Genomic DNA, 15,844 nt, shown 5'->3' on the forward strand with positions numbered 1-15,844 from the left:
GTTTTGACAGATTTCATAATAAAAATAGTATTTTTATATAATTTCCTCCATCTAGCAAGGCAGGTTCATTCTGTATGAACATTTCTCTTCTTACAAAACAAGAAGTTCAATTTTTCAAATAAGAATTTTAATTGGAATCAAATCTCTAGTCCTAAGGCTAGCAAGTATCATGCTATTCTAAAACACTCTCAAAAAGCAACTGTAAATCTGGTTCTATAGAACTTTGTATTTAAACTAACAATTTATGTAATTCCATAAAAAAAAATCGGTGTTATATTTTTCTTAACATTTATTAAAACATTAGACATAAGCTGGATGGTGGAAAATGGTGATCAAATGCTAAAAATATAAACATAAAAAAAGTAAACATGAAAACAAATCTCTTTTTAAAAAATCATCTAATTACAAGAAAATCAGCCAGAAAATTACATAGTTCCAAACAAATATTGTCTATAAAAACAAGTGTTCATTTACCGTGTTTTTCAATGTGTCTTTTAAATAATGTCTCATCTACTGAACCTAGTCTTTCCTGGCAAACATTAGAATATACAAGTTTTCTTCATGTTTAATATTTCATAAAACAGAACTGGCTTTTGTTCCTGAAGTTAGAATGATGCCTATCATTTTGCTTCAGAGAAACTAAAATTGCTCCCTGGTGACTATTTCAATTAACCACTCCCAAAATCCAATGCAAAAACAACAAAAAACACTGCTATTTTACTAAAAGGTTCCTGTCTTCCATTTCATTTTACCAGCGCAAGTACAAATTCGGAGAAAAGCTTCTTAAGTCCTGCAGTTTCAAATTCCTTTTGTAATTCATCCAACGCTGAATACTCTTTGACTTCAAATGCCAGAAACCTGCATTATACAAGAGAAACTCATGAATATGCCTAGGTTTGTCAGAGTATAATTATCGATTCAGTTGCTTTTCCATCTGCAATAGTACTAAATTATACCTTTTGTGTTCTGTCTGTACTTTTGTTTCAAACAGCACACTAATCATTTTCTCTTTGCATTTCTTTCCACTTGAGTCCACATCTACTTTGGAGGTTTTCTGAAGAATCAGGTACTCCTAAATAATAAATCAGTACATTAAATACGTATCTTACTCTGAATCTTAAAGGAGCCATAAACCTGTAGGCTTATTTTCATGCTTAAAGAATACCCCTTTTTTAAATCAAGCAGTAAGAATTTTTACATACTTGTTTTTACATACTTGGCAGAATAATGTAGTGGTGGATACAGGAGTAAAGAACAATATAATCCAACTCCCCAAGTTTAAATCTGGATTGAACTGCCTACTAGTTCTTACTCTGGGCTGGTTACTTAAATCCTCTGTGGCTCAGTTGCCTTCTCCATAAAATGGGATTAATAGCAGGATCTACCTCATGGGAAAGTTGTACTGATTAAATGAAATAATACATGCAAAGCACTAGAAGAGTACCTGGATATAGCACCACGGCACGCTTGAGAGCACAAGCCACTGTTCTTACTATTACAAATTCAGCAGCTAAATGACATTACCAGGCACACAGCACTTAGCATTCCAAATTGATAGCATCTATAAATACGTACCTATACATCCTCAATCCTAGTATACATTCTTATAAAAATATGAGAAATTTATGTAAAATGACATTTTAGAGAGAGCTGAAAAAAGATCTCCTAAAAAAGTATTATTTCTCTACATTAGCAGGGTTCTAGTAAATATAAATAAATACTTGTTAATTAATTGATGTTTCAATCTGAGTAACAACATCTGCAAAATAGCTGTGTTTAGCCTAATATTCCTGAGCTTGCTTAAAGAGAAATCTGAGCCTTTTAGGTAAAGATGAGCAAGAAAATTAATTTGTATTTATTTTTTGTCAGTATTATTTTACCCGAAAGGATCAAACATTATAGATATACTACAAATCACTTTAAAACAAGAGGTTCCTCAGTCAGCCCCAATCCAAGATATGTATTAAATCTGAATTACTGTTGTATCTATATACTTTAACCCAGCATGAGTCTGGTTAACCAAATGCCAAAGTAGTTTTGTGATAAGAGCCCATCATGAAAAAACTAGGTCATTATTCTACAAATCTTTAAGATTATAGGCTGTTCACACTAAATTTGTCTTAAATAAATTCAAATGTAATTATTCGTGACCTAACGTATCTGAAAGTATAAAACCTATTAAGTGATTTGTAGCTCTTCTAAGATTTAAAATATAAAAAAGTTTTCCTCATCTTGTCCCACATAAAACAGGTCAGATGAGATTAGAATAAGAACTTGAAAAATCTGAAGAAGATGATGATTTTGAAAGCAATTGCTGAGACAAATCAGGTGGAAAGCAAAAGTTAGGTAGGAGGTGACAAGTTGACAGCCCTAATGATTCTACTTCTACTAACATGAAATCTCAGTTATAACAGACAAGCTCCTGTTTCCAGGTATTATAGATACCAAATTAAAGTGTCAGAATGTATTTTTAACAGCCAGAAAGTTACAAATCTTGCAGACTATCCACAAATACACACCTTGCTGTGCCTAACTATGGGAAGAAGTATTAATATGCACAAACTTTTAGTGCACATTTATAAAGTTCAAGCTCATAGCTAATTACAGAAACAAACACTCATGTGCCACAGAGCTTTTAAAATAACCTGTCACTTTATTAAGTAACATGATTTTTAAAATGTAATCTTATTCTTCAAGCTTTGCAAGTTTGTACTTGTAATTAGCAGTCAGACATTCTTTAAAAAGAAAAGGAAGATCCATTAAGATGGTAATAATGAAAGCAGAAACATCTTAATAATTAATCTATCCCATTGTTACAAAACACACTTAGACACACCATTTTAAGCAGAAAATAGCCAGATTCATACTCAACATTTAACTTTTTGGCACCTTGAGGTTGTTTCTGTCTCCCTGTAGTAAAATCAGTATTATTTTACCCATGAACATCAGTCTTCCTGTCAGCCTTAAATCTGAAGCCCACTTCTCCACAGTTTTGACATATTTAGTCTTCGCTCTCATGTGATCTAAATGCAAAAGAGTTATCCACAATCCATCATCCATGGTCGTGCTTGTTGAAAAAGTACACTTTTCATTGCTACTGCCAGTTTCTGGTTGGTTGAGGATATGCCTAAGATTCTGCTGAATCCAGAGAACCAGCTCATGAACCATAGGCTCCGACATAAGGCTCTCTGCTTGCTCAAGTAACTTCTCTTTCACAGTCACACACTGGGCCCTGGTCAACCGTTCAGAGTTAACTGAGATACCAGGTAGACATGAAGGATAATTGACTGGCAAATGGAACACCAATTCCAGAGGTATATCCGCATCCATAAATCCTTCAGCTTCTGTGTGAATTCTGAACACGGTCCCATCTGTCTCTGAAAGGCATCCAAAAATAATCATAAGCTGTACATTATTTAATTTGAATGGAACACTAGGAAGTTCAAACTTTTGTCTCAAATGTCAATTTATTTTTCATGAGAAAACTTTGAGCTATTTTATGAAGGGACACATAATACCAGGAAAGCTATGATTCACAAATTATTTCCTTCAACCATACACATGTATTCATGTATTCACACACACCAGCGCCCACAACTTAACTGGCATTTACACTTGCTATCACCCCATTTTTATTAAGTTACCAGAAAGGTTTTTCATCAGATAATTTTTTTTCTAGCCAGACTTAGTTGATAATTCTGAAAATCCCTAATAAACTCATATGCGCTTTCAGAGATACAATACCATGTATGTACAAAATCAGTAATTAATTTAAAAATTATACATTAAATCCAACAAAAGTTATTTTATGGGAAGTCCAAGTCAAAGCAAACAGTGGAATCCCCTGTAGTTGTAGGGTTGCAGAGAAACTGATGACTGCATGTGACACAGTAACTGCCTGGAATGTTCTCTTCTTATTTCAAATATATTAGTATCAGTGTAACATGAAGGTGGCAAGATGAACTGAAATTGAGTGGACATCAATTCTGCTTCTTCCAGCTCCTAAGAAGGAAGGGGAAAGCACACATAGGATATCATATGAAATCCTCTGCTCTCTTTCAGATTTGCTCGGCTTCACCCTCTGATGTGTTCCACACCACTTCACGCCACTTTTCAAAAAGATGATAAAACGTCAGGCTGAGTAGAACAGAACTGGGTGCAAATAAATCTCTCTGAAGCTAACTTGCCTCTCTCCACCCCTGCTTCCCTCTGCATGTGCCTTTGCTTTATTCCTCTGCATGAGAGAAGCAGTCAAATCTTTCCCATTTTCATACCTGGACTGCTGCTCAACAGCCTCAGCAACTGAAACCTGAATGTATCCCCATTTTAAAGAACAGAACATTAAAATTGCTTCCTAGCCTTCTGATTCCACATATATAAAAGCCATTGCTACAGACATTGATTCATACAGGACCAGATACATCTGTTACAGAGTTTTTCTTTCATACACTCTTCAGTACCAGCTGCAAGGAACGACTATTTTAGGACATCATCTGGAAACACAGACAGTTAACCGTTATAAACAGGTATATTTCATAAGAAAAATTTTCCAAATGTAACTTTGCACATTCCTCCAAAACCCATTATGTTTCTCAAAATCCCCTCTTCTTCTATCCAGTTACTTATCCTTTTTTTTTTTTTTTTTTTGAGACGAGTCTCACTCTGTCGCCCAGACTGGAGTGCAGTGGCACGATCTCGGCTCACTGCAACCTCCGCCAACCGGGTTCAGGAGATTCTCCTGCCTCAGCCTCCAGAGTAGCTGGGATTACAGGCATGTGCCACCATGCCCAGCTAATTTTTGTATTTTTAGTAGAGACAGGGTTTTTCCATGTTAGCCAGGCTGGTCTCAAACTCCTGACCTCAGGTGATCCGCCCGCCTTGGCCTCCCAAAGTGGTGGGATTACAGGCATGAACCACCGCACCCAGCCTAAGTATTTATCCTTTTTAAAAAAATATTTTATTGTTAAAGTAGGCTGCCTATGTTAAAACAGTACATTTCAATATGTAAAACAGATATTACAAACAGAACTGCAGACAACACATGACCATTTAGGCTGAATAAACTTTCTAGTAATCATCTAGAGAATTGACATTCTCTCTTCAAGGAGGAGAACTGTTAAAGATCTTCAATTATTCATCATTCAACATTCACTGAACACCTACTAAGCTCAAGGCACTGTACTAGTCTCTGAGGGAAAATGATAGGTAAGACACAGATCCCATCATATTGACTCAATCCAGTGTTTCAGAACACGAGAGTGGGGATATATCCCAAGTGATCTTCCTTGACTTCTCTTCTACACCTAAACATTTCTTTATTCATCTTTATTCATAAATATGCATACATATACATGTACATATAATTTATATAAACATAAATGTCTGTGTTGGTAGATAATTCTCCAGGGATCTGGAGTGGGAGTTCAGTCAGGGTGGTGGGAAAAATTGTAGAAGAACAATTAAAAGATAGTTATAGGAAATAGTCACAAACCTTCTTAGAAGGCCGGGGGTGTTGCATAGCTTCAGTAAAAGATTTGGCTGAAAGTAGCATAATCCTCTTTACCTTGAGTTGATAGCAAAAGAGCAAATAACAAGGGAATGTGGGGGAGTTTACCTAAATAACTTGTTTACTCATGTGGTCCTAAGACCAACCTTTCATTTTCCGTGGGTGCATGACTGCTCTCTACTGGGGGCGGGCGAGGGGATGGCAATGTTAATTACCCACTAGTGGTGTTTACTCGTGGCCTTTGTCATTTAATCTGTACTAAATAAATGTGAACTTCGCCAGCTTATTGGGGCCCACACTGCAGATTCAGGAGCAGAACCCCCTTAGCCACACTGACAGGCAAAATATCTGTGTCAGTGTACATCTCTCATCCATCGCTAGGTCAGTGTGTGCAGGTCAGACGGCCACAATCTAGCATTTCTAAATGCCTTCTGAAAAAAGGGCATCAACAGCTTTGTTCAAGGACATTTGTATAACCGACAGCCTTGGAAGCTAGAGTTTCTCCCTCCAGGTCAGGGGGCAGATTTGTTTCCTAAGCAATATAAGGTAACATACTCCTTCAGGACAAAGATTGAGCAGGATCACTAGCAGCCCCCTCATAAGACCAGAGGGTTCCTAAGCTCACTGCCCCTCAGCTATAACAAAGACCCACTGAATGCATAGTATGCACCTCAGTCTACCTCCACATCACACCATTGAACTTGGGGAACAAGGAGAATCAATGTGAACACAAAGCTAATGCTGCCTGCTGTGCAGTAAGCAGTGACTGTCCAAATCCATCTGGGTTCACTGTCTCCTTACTGGCTGAATCCATGGAAGTGTGCTAGTGACCAAGGAACTGCAGTTGTCATTGCTACCTAAGAACTGCTGGGCCACTTGATTACACTTTTTTTATTTTTAATCATCTTGTTCTTTTTCACTGTTTTATCTGAGAAAGAAGTGTCTTCCTCCCTTCCACAGGAAACCCTATCACTGGTCTTGTGCTTGTTTTTTGTTTTTGTTTGCTTTTGAGACTGGGTCTCACTCTGTCACCCAGGCTAGAGTGTAGTGGGATGATGATGGCTCACTGCAGTGTTGACCTCCTGGGCTCAAACAGTCCTCCCACCTCAGCCTCCTGAGTAGCTGAGATTACAGGCATGTACCATCATGCCTGGCTAATTTTTATTATTATTTTTTTGTAGAGATGGGGGCCTTGCTATGTTGCCCAGGCTGGTATTGAACTCCGGGCCTCAAGCAATCCTCCCATATTGGCCTCCCAAAGTGCTAGGATTACAGGTGGTGTGCCACTACACCTGGGCAGTGCTTGCATTTTCTATCCCTCCCTCTAATTATTCCTCTCCTCTACTAAGAAAATATTTATCTTCTTGCATGAAAAAAAAAAAAATTCAGTGCTACTAATTCCCTTAAGCTACTGACCTATCATTCTCTATCCTTTCATCTGCAGTCTTCTTAAAATATAATTCTCTCATCCATTTTCCCACAAACCACTCTTTTCACAACTACTTGTACCGTGGCTTCCGACATACCTTGTCTCTGAAGCTCCTTTCTCAAACGTCACCAATGACCTCCTAATTACCACTGTGCAAGAAAGAGAAAACTCAGCAGGAGTGAGGTGCTCAAATTATGCACATTCTCACAAACAGCCTGTCTTCAGGACTGGCCCATGGCTGGTTCCTAAGAGCTGAGTAACATTCTACCTGTTAAGAGTGTGGGTTTTATCAGGAGGTGAAGCTTGCAGTGAGCCGAGATCACGTCACTGCACTCCAGCTTGGGCGACAGAGTGAGACTGCATCTCAAAAAAAAAAAGAGTGTGGGTTTCATTTTTTATTTATTCATTTTTTTTTGTATGCCTGAAGTGTTGGACCACACAGTCTGATTAAAGGATTTAGGCTAAAAATGTGATTTATGGTAAATCTTCTTGCTCTAGAGACTGGAGTCTGAGTAGCTGAAATGAGTCACGTAAGTTATTACATGCTGACAAGATTGACCCCAATTAAAATTCTGACAAGGAGGCTCAAATGAGCTGTCCTGATTGGGAACACATGTCACATGTTGTCACACATGATTGCTAAGAAAATTAAGCATGTCTGTGTGACCCTACTGGAGGAGACACCTGGACACTTGCCCCCAGTTTCTCCTGGACTTCATTCCATGCAACTCTTTCTTTGTTCATTTTAGTCTGTATTCTTATGCTGCAATAAACTGCAACCATGAATATAACAGTTTTTCCAGGTCCTATAAGTGCTTCTGGCAAATCACTGAGTGTGAGGGTGCTTTGGGCACCCCTGACATAGCCACATTCTGTGGCCCTTATCCAGTCCTACCCTTCTATAGCTTCTGAACCTGCTGAACCAATCTCAAAATTCTCTTCCCTTACCTCCCAGGCACCACAGTGTCCTGGTTCTTTTCCTACATCCCTGCTCATCACTGCACTGTTTTTCTACTTTTCCTAAACCCCTAAATGACAGGCATTCGCTAAAGCATAATTCCACAAACAACTTTCTTCCTCCAGTTATCTAGGCATTTTTTTTTTTTTTTTTTTTGAGATGGAGTCTTGCTCTGTTGCCCAGGCTGGAGTGCAGTGGTGTGATCTCGGCTCACTGCAACCTCCGCCTCCCAGGTCCAAGCAATTCCCCTGCCTCAGCCTCCCGAGTAGCCAGGATTACATGTGCCCGCCACCACACCTGGCTCATTTTTGTGTTTTTAGTAGAGATGGGGTTTCACCATGTTGGCTAGGCTGGTCTCAAACACCTGACCTCAGGTGATCCGCCCGCCTCAGCCTCCCAAAGTGCTGGGATTACAGGTGTGACTCACAACACCTGGCCTAGGCATAAAATCTTAAAGCTGCCTTCCACTTTCTTTTTTCCCCTCCTTTCATACTTAGCATTCAACTGCCAAATCCCACAAGTCCTCCAGAATTTCTCTCCCTTTCACCCTCCTAATTCAGGCCTTTCTCTGGCTTCTGCAATAGTGGTCTCCTCGCCGCCTGCCTCTCCCCACACCAAATCATCCCAATACCACTCTCCCAGACTGAAATGAATTACAAATTCCTCCATGCAACGCCTAGGGCCAGCCTACCACTCTGACTTCCTCTCCCCTCACTCTTTGCTTCATTACCCATTTTATACCATGTCCTCAGTCTCAGGTGTCCCATCTCTGTCTCTTGCTCCTACTACCTCCAAGAAGGCCCTTAACTTTCTGTCTACTAAAATTTTGTCCAGTTCCACAGTTCCTCCCTAAGTCCCACCTAATGACTTCCATGGTATTTCAAACTTATTTCATGGTATTTTCATGCCCAGAATTATTGTGGTTAAACTAAATTAACATTTTTCCAGCACTGAAATATCTTGATTTTCTTTTTAAACAACAACCAAAATGGGGGGATACAAAAAAACTTTTAAACTTTACAGTCATATAGGTTTTGGAATTGTGCTAGTAGCTTGTAACCATGGATCTCACAGGTACAGAAATCCCTGGTACCTGTGTTAAATAATGGGCCCAAAGATGTGTACATTCTGTTCCCCAGAATCTGTGAATATGTTCCCTCACATGGCAAGAGGGTCTCTGCAGACATGATTAAATTAAGGATTTTGATGGGGGGGATTATCCTGGATTACCCAGGTGAGCCCTGAATGTAATCACAAGGGTCCTTAAAAGGAGGAGACAGAGATTTTACTACAGAAGAAGGCAGTGTATCCACACTGAAGCAAGATGCTATGCTGCAAACTTTGAAGAATCCCTGTCTGATCAAGACCCTGAGACCACCCATAGTGTTCTCCAACCTGTGCCATATAAACACCCACTGGGTCCTCTCTAGTGCAGGAAACCACATGAAAGAAACATGTTGGTAGTCCAGGGGGAAAGTCTTAAAAAGCTATTGAACCAGCCATGTCAGTCCTTACCAATTTTCATTTTTCTCTGTGTTATTTTCTGGTCCTAGTCAGCAAACAGAATAGCAATGGGTGAAACTCCTGACTTTCACGTTAGAAAACTGTGACCCCCATACTAGTTATATGTTTGGAAGAAAACTGCCTTAGTTCTTTTAAGAACTGGAAAGGATTAGCATTCTTCCTAATTGGTCTTGGTAAATCCCCCTGCCCACCAGCTGCAAAATAAGATTATACAAAATGATACTGTCATCTCTACAAGAAACTGAAAAGCCCAATAACATCCTCCATTCTTCTGGTATTTAATGTGGCAATAAAATTACATACTTTTAAAAACTCATTTTCTCCTGAAAACTCTACAAGTATGTATTGTACTCTTCCATTTCTCATCTGCTTGACATTGTACAAGCAATTAAACTGGCTCCTTTTTGCCTCACAATTTTTCATATAACACATGCACTGTAAATCTGATTTTTTGTTTTCTTTTTTGCCATAATGAAAAAGAAAACAAAGTTGCCCCTATCTGCTTTAAGGTTATTAACAGCTTAGAAACAGTGATTAGCAGAAAAATAATTATGCTCTAAATCTAACACTAATCTCTGCCCCTCCATAGCCCCCCAAAACTTTAGTTAATAAGCTTAATTCACAAACTGATCATTCTCAACAAACATCTATGCCCTAGAAAACTTAAGGCTTGCCCCCAGAAAACTAACATTTCCTAAGTCCAAGGCTATTTTCATGTATTCTAAAGACCCTACCAAAAGATGTAGGTCTTGCCCTCTGGTTGAAGTTGATACAAATCGACTACTTGTTTCTCACCAAATCATTCTGTCTTATAGTAAGTGTGTCATTTTCATACCTAAAACACAAACTGAAACAGGTTTCAAACCTTATACTTCCTTACAAACATCTGAAAGTATGCTCCTAACTACATTCCAAACGGAAATTCAAACTAGAGAAACTAAACTTTTAGAACTCCAAATTCACACTAATGCTATATTTAAGGTTTCATTCTACTTCATAAAATACAACAGACAATAGAAACTCTATAAATGCAAATAACAGAAGACACTTTTTAAAAAGGTAAAATTGAAGAGAATGGGTTATTCAGGATTCACTAAGAGCCAATTAAGAAATCATTTACATACCATATACATCTGACTTTCTCTACACTTGTATTTTTTTCTTTGCAATTGTTATATATCCTCAACATACAACTTTGAAGAAAACCACTAAGAAACCTCCAGCACCCTCTCATACTTGATAAGACAAGACTGTCTCCTCTTGCTCCCAGGCAGCTCCCAGGCAAGCATACACCAGTGCTTGTTTTATGCTTCAGTTGGATTTTTACATAAGTTTCAATGTAGCTTCAGAAGGAAAAAAAAAAACCTAAAAATAAATGAAGCTAAAAGTAGCAATCTCATTGGTTTTACAGAACTGAGCTCAATACCGACAATCAGCAGAAAACCAAGCTGAGCAGATTTAGCGGGGTCAATGTGTGGCAGTCATGATTTATTTTATAAAAGGGTCCAAACTAATCTGAACATTAGTGTTGATAAAATACAAAAATTCACTCTACAGCTTCTGTGAAAACATATTACATGATATTGGATTCTCCCATCTTACAACTTTATCTGTGAGATTATTTCCAGACGCACAACTGCCACATAAAATGAACACTGACTATGGCCACATAATCTGTGTCACTCAATTTCCCCATCAGGAAAATGGCGATACAATACCAATCTCACGCCTCTCATAGATCCACACATATATGCACAAACACTCCCCTTTGGGATTGTTCTGAACATAAGTTGGCTCACACTCATGTCTTTTCTCTGGGTGCTCACTATCTCTCTCTCTGGACAAGTATTTCCTTGCTTTCCAAGAACGATTTTCCTGATGCAACAGCCCCATCTCTCTATTAAGGAGCATGATGCAGTGCAAAGGCCCATACACCTGGAGCCTGGTGGTTATTTAACCAGTCTAAGTATCAGTTATCTTCTCTGTGAAATAAGACCAATAGTAACCCTCATCAAGTAAGATGTATTTAAAGTATCACATATGTGGCAGGTCACCCCATCAAATCTGGCAACTGGACTGACTACAATGCATAGAAAAAAACAGAATATCCCTAATGGGGTCTATCCACAGCCCTCCCTTGTAGATGAGAGTGTAGGGACTTACTTAATTTGCACCCCTAAGAGATGGTTATGCCTCTTACTATGAGCTTACTATAACCATTGTAAAGAGATCAAAAGGCAGATAAAATCCCCTGAAATTCTCAGCATAAAATTAGTCCAGCTAAATGGAATCCAATTATTCAGCTTCTTCAATCTTACGGCCTTAATAGTTGATCCTTGGGTTAGCAGTCTGAGTCTTGCTGGGTATCGTGTTACCAGGAATGCAATTCCTCTGCAACATTCTCCTGATTCTAGCAGCAAAAGGGAGAACCCTATTTGGGGGAGGCCAAAAAAGAACTGGTGTTCAGAGTGTTCTGGTATCAGGCGTGCATCCTCCAACCCAAACTGACAGTGATGGTGAGTGGTAGCCAGCAGTCTGCTGCATGTTTACTGTGGTCTGTTAAAGAAGTCCTTACTTTGTAAAAAGATGTTACAAAAACCATGGGGGAAAAAAAAAAAAAAAAGGCCTTACCTTACCCTTAATTCCAAGTTGTGAACATCAAACATCCCCGTTTCAATCACTGAATTGTTCTACCTCTCAGCAACAAAATGTCCTAAGTTACACTGAATTCTTTTATAATTCAATTACTTACTGATGCCAGAACACTGAATTAAATTAATTAGGAGGCATGGCTTGAAAGTCATGCTTAATTTAACAGCAGATAAAGGGTCCACAGTGTTCTCAAGATTAAGAAACTGTTTTCTTTCTATGCTTACATTTTTGGGTTTTCTCTGACCCTTCAGCAGTGTTTTATGCTCAGCTGTGTACTAATGACCCAGATCATTACCAGTTCTTTAAGGTGTGATGGGAAATTGCAGGTTCATTTTTCCAGGATAATCCCAACTGAGCCATAATAAAGGAATTTAGGAAAACTGATGATCTCTTCAAATAGCTGCCTCAGGCAGAAGTAATTATCACTAAAGAGAACAGTGGAGACAGAGAGGGAGACGGTGAAGAATTATCCAATCAGAAGAGGGATGACAAGAAAACACTAAAAGTGAGTAAATCCCTTCATATGGATTTTAAACAATTGTTTCAAAAGACGCAAGTCAGGCTGGGCACTAAAAAGAAAGCAACTCCATTACACTAATAGGTGCATAGTGCCTGGAACATAACAGTGCCCCATGAGTGGATGTAAGTGGATGAATGCAAGAAGGAATAAATGGAAGTCAACTCCCTGTCCTTCAGTGAATAACACATCCAATGGATACCATGAAGGATCTTAATCTTAGATGGTTTTCTCACAACATCCAGCCCAATTTTAGACTATCTTTTTTTTTTTTTTTTTTTTTTTCCTGAGACAGAGTTTCACTCTTGTTACCCAGGCTACAGTGCAATGGTGAGATCTTGGCTCCCTGCAACCTCCGCCTCCCGGGTTCAATTGATTCTCCTACCTCAGCCTCCTGAGTAGCGGAGATTACAGGCACATGCCACCACGCCCAGCTAATTTTTGTACTTTTAGTAGAGACGGGGTTTCGCCATGTTGGACAGGCTAGTCTCGAACTCCTGACCTCACGTGATCCGCCAGCCTCGGCCTCCCAGAGTGCTGGGATTGCAGGCATGGGCCACCGCGCCCGGCCTAGACTACCTTCTTAAAGGTAACCTTCTTAAAGGTTAACCAATTTATGGTCAGAAAGTCCATTTTAATAGTAGCTACAATATAACATTAGAACAATAACTCTCATGCCCCAAACATGTCCATAATGTATCTGAAAGCTAAGTGAAAACTGAGTCACTGCACTTTCTCATAAATGGCTTTTTTTTTTTTTTTTTTTACTCAATAGAAGCCACATACAGGGACAGTAAGTTTCACCTATCATCAAAAAATAGTGAAAAGAACCTCTCTACACTGTAAGCTCCTAGAGGCCATGGGTAGCGGTGTCTTTGAAACCCTGACAAAGTCTGCAGGCAGCAGGGATTCAATAAATGTGGGCTAACTGACTAATAAAGCTCTCAAGAGCTTGTTTAAAAAAAAAAGTATCGGAAGACCAGGCGCAGGTGGCTCACGCCTGTAATCCCAGTACTCTGGAGGGCCGAGGCGGGTGGATCACGAGGTCAGGAGATCCAGACCATCCTGGTTAACACGGTGAAACCCTGTCTCTACTAAAAACAAAAAAAAATTAGCCGGGCGTGGTGGCGGGCGCCTGTAGTCCCAGCTACTCCGGAGGCTGAGGCAGGAGAATGGCGTAAACCCGGGAGGCGGAGCTTGCAGTGAGCCGAGATCGCGTCACTGCACTCCAGCCTGGGGGACAGAGCGAGACTCCACCTAACAAAAAAGTGTGTGTGTGTATATATATATATATATAAAATTTTTAAAAGTATCTTATATATATAAATTAGCCAGGCATGGTGGCACACGCCTGTGATCCCAGCTACTCGGGAAGCGGAGGCTGTAGTGAGACGAGATGGATCCACTGCACTCTAGCCAGGGCAACAGAGCGAGACTCCACCAAAAAAAAAAAGGTATCAGAAAAGCAAACAACTTGGAAATACAATGCAGATAAAGTTGAGGTTGAGCACTGGATAAATTAAAAAGTTCAGTCAACAAACATTTACCAACTACCTACCATGTGCCTGGCCAGCACCATTCTAGGTGCCTGGAGTTATTACCAAACAGACCCTGCCCTCCTGCAACTTAAGACGTACAAATACCCGTGTAAAGTTAAAACCGGGGAGTGCTCTCGTGGGCCTAGGGCTTAGTGCTTACGAATGACACAGAACAACGAGGGGGCCTCAGCACAGGCTTCTTTACAGGGTGAGATCTGAATGGTGGGAGGCTGGGGAAGGGCCTGGGGACGCGGACCGCAGGGGCCCGCGGCTCCGGGAGCAGGACCGGCTGCAGAGGCCCCAGTGGTCCGCACCGCTCTCTTAGTGTCTCTGGGGTCGCCTCAAACTCCAGCCCGCTGCGACACCACTCCGGCCTCCAGGACGTGTCACTCCATCATTCAACTAACCCGGTCCCCATACGTGGGCCCAGGCGGGGTGCCCAGGCTCAGTGGTGGGGAGGAGCCGCAGAGAGAACGCGGGTGGCCCCTGAGGGCGCCCTGTCCCTCCCGCGCGGGGGTAGTCACCTGAGCGGCTCAGCACCTCCCACTCGTGGGGCCCGCAGAAAATCGCGGCCAGGGCCGAGAGTTCCTCACGCACGAGCTCCGCCATGGCTGTGGGCCTCGCCCCCTCAGCGCTTCCCCTTCCGCTGTCGCCGCCGCCGCCGCCGCCTCCATTGGCCAGGAGCAGCACTGCCTGCGGCCACCCGGGGGCACCCCGCACCTCCGCAGCCGGGCAGCACGGGGGCGGAGCGAGATGGGGCGAGGGCGGAGCGAAACGAACATGGGCGGGGCGAGACGGGGTGAGGGCTGGGGGAGACTGCGCGGGCTGGACCCTTAGAAATTCCTCCCGGAAGCTCTTGCTCATTAACTACAGACGCGAAGCTCAGACCCTCGGTTTGGAGATTTTCTTGGAGGTCGAGGCCCTGCGCCTCTGTCTGCACCGGAGGCGACCGCCCAGCTTACCCCCGGCTCTTCTGAGCACAGGGAAGCCTCCCAGCAAAGCCTGAAACCCTCTAAGTTTAGCTGCAGGCTTCGAACCCCGACCGTCCCCGCCCAGCCTTGGGCTGCTGAGGTGGGGATGAACTGGGCGAAGGACACTTGGGAGTTAGGAAGAAACAAACAAGCAGGGAAGTGACCGAGAGACGAGGTGAGACCTTGCCCTGCTCAGGTTTGAACTGAGTGTTGGACATAACCACAGTCAACAAAATAAAATTCTTCGCCCCGGTGGAGCTGTTAGCAACCCTGGTGTCTGGGCAGCCCGGAAGAGGCCCGGGTTAGTAATAACCTCCAGGATGCCCTCCGAACTGGTACTGGCGCCGGGACTCTAGACAAGGTCCGGATTCCCGAGCCCTTCCCCTTACGGGTGCGGGTGCAAAAAGGGAGGGTCAGGACCTGCCAGTCCCGGCTTCGGGATGTTGACTTGACGGACCAGGACTCATGGGAAGTGTGCGCCAAAGTCCTGGGAGCAAAGTGTCCTAAGGCTCCTCGTTTGTCTCCTGCCTTCACAGGGGACAGCCCTGCTGCAGGTGGCCAGTGGGAATCCTTGGCTGTTGGGTGTATGACCCAAGGGTATAAACACTAGCTTTGCAGTGTTTTCAATTTCGTGATATTCGATGCATACAATACAATGTGACTCTTGAAGCTTAATGAAATTATCATTCTTGAGTCCAGCACCTAAATTTTAAAATGTGAGCAATATCAATAGGGTAACAGAATAAGCA

At 41.6% G+C, this 15,844-nt stretch overlaps 1 protein-coding gene across 2 annotated transcripts; it reads right to left on the reverse strand.

Moving 5' to 3' along the window:
• Nucleotides 1-271: 271 nt before the first annotated feature.
• On the reverse strand, nucleotides 272-14,814 carry RWDD3 (RWD domain containing 3). 2 transcript variants are annotated; one of them, XM_007977884.3, is made up of 4 exons: nucleotides 14,649-14,814; nucleotides 2,937-3,377; nucleotides 957-1,072; nucleotides 272-858 (listed from the first exon to the last, which is right to left on the reverse strand). In XM_007977884.3, the coding sequence occupies exons 1-3, from the start codon at nucleotides 14,731-14,733 to the stop codon at nucleotides 996-998; spliced, it is 603 nt and encodes a 200-aa protein (XP_007976075.3). In that variant the 5' UTR covers nucleotides 14,734-14,814; the 3' UTR covers nucleotides 272-858; nucleotides 957-995. The 2 variants fall into 2 exon arrangements, with proteins under 2 accessions (XP_007976075.3, XP_007976074.3); XM_007977883.3 differs by having other exon boundaries at nucleotides 2,890-3,377; nucleotides 14,649-14,813.
• Nucleotides 14,815-15,844: the final 1,030 nt, after the last annotated feature.

Source organism: Chlorocebus sabaeus, chromosome 20 (assembly GCF_047675955.1).
Source record: "Chlorocebus sabaeus isolate Y175 chromosome 20, mChlSab1.0.hap1, whole genome shotgun sequence".
Taxonomy (NCBI): domain Eukaryota; kingdom Metazoa; phylum Chordata; class Mammalia; order Primates; family Cercopithecidae; genus Chlorocebus; species Chlorocebus sabaeus.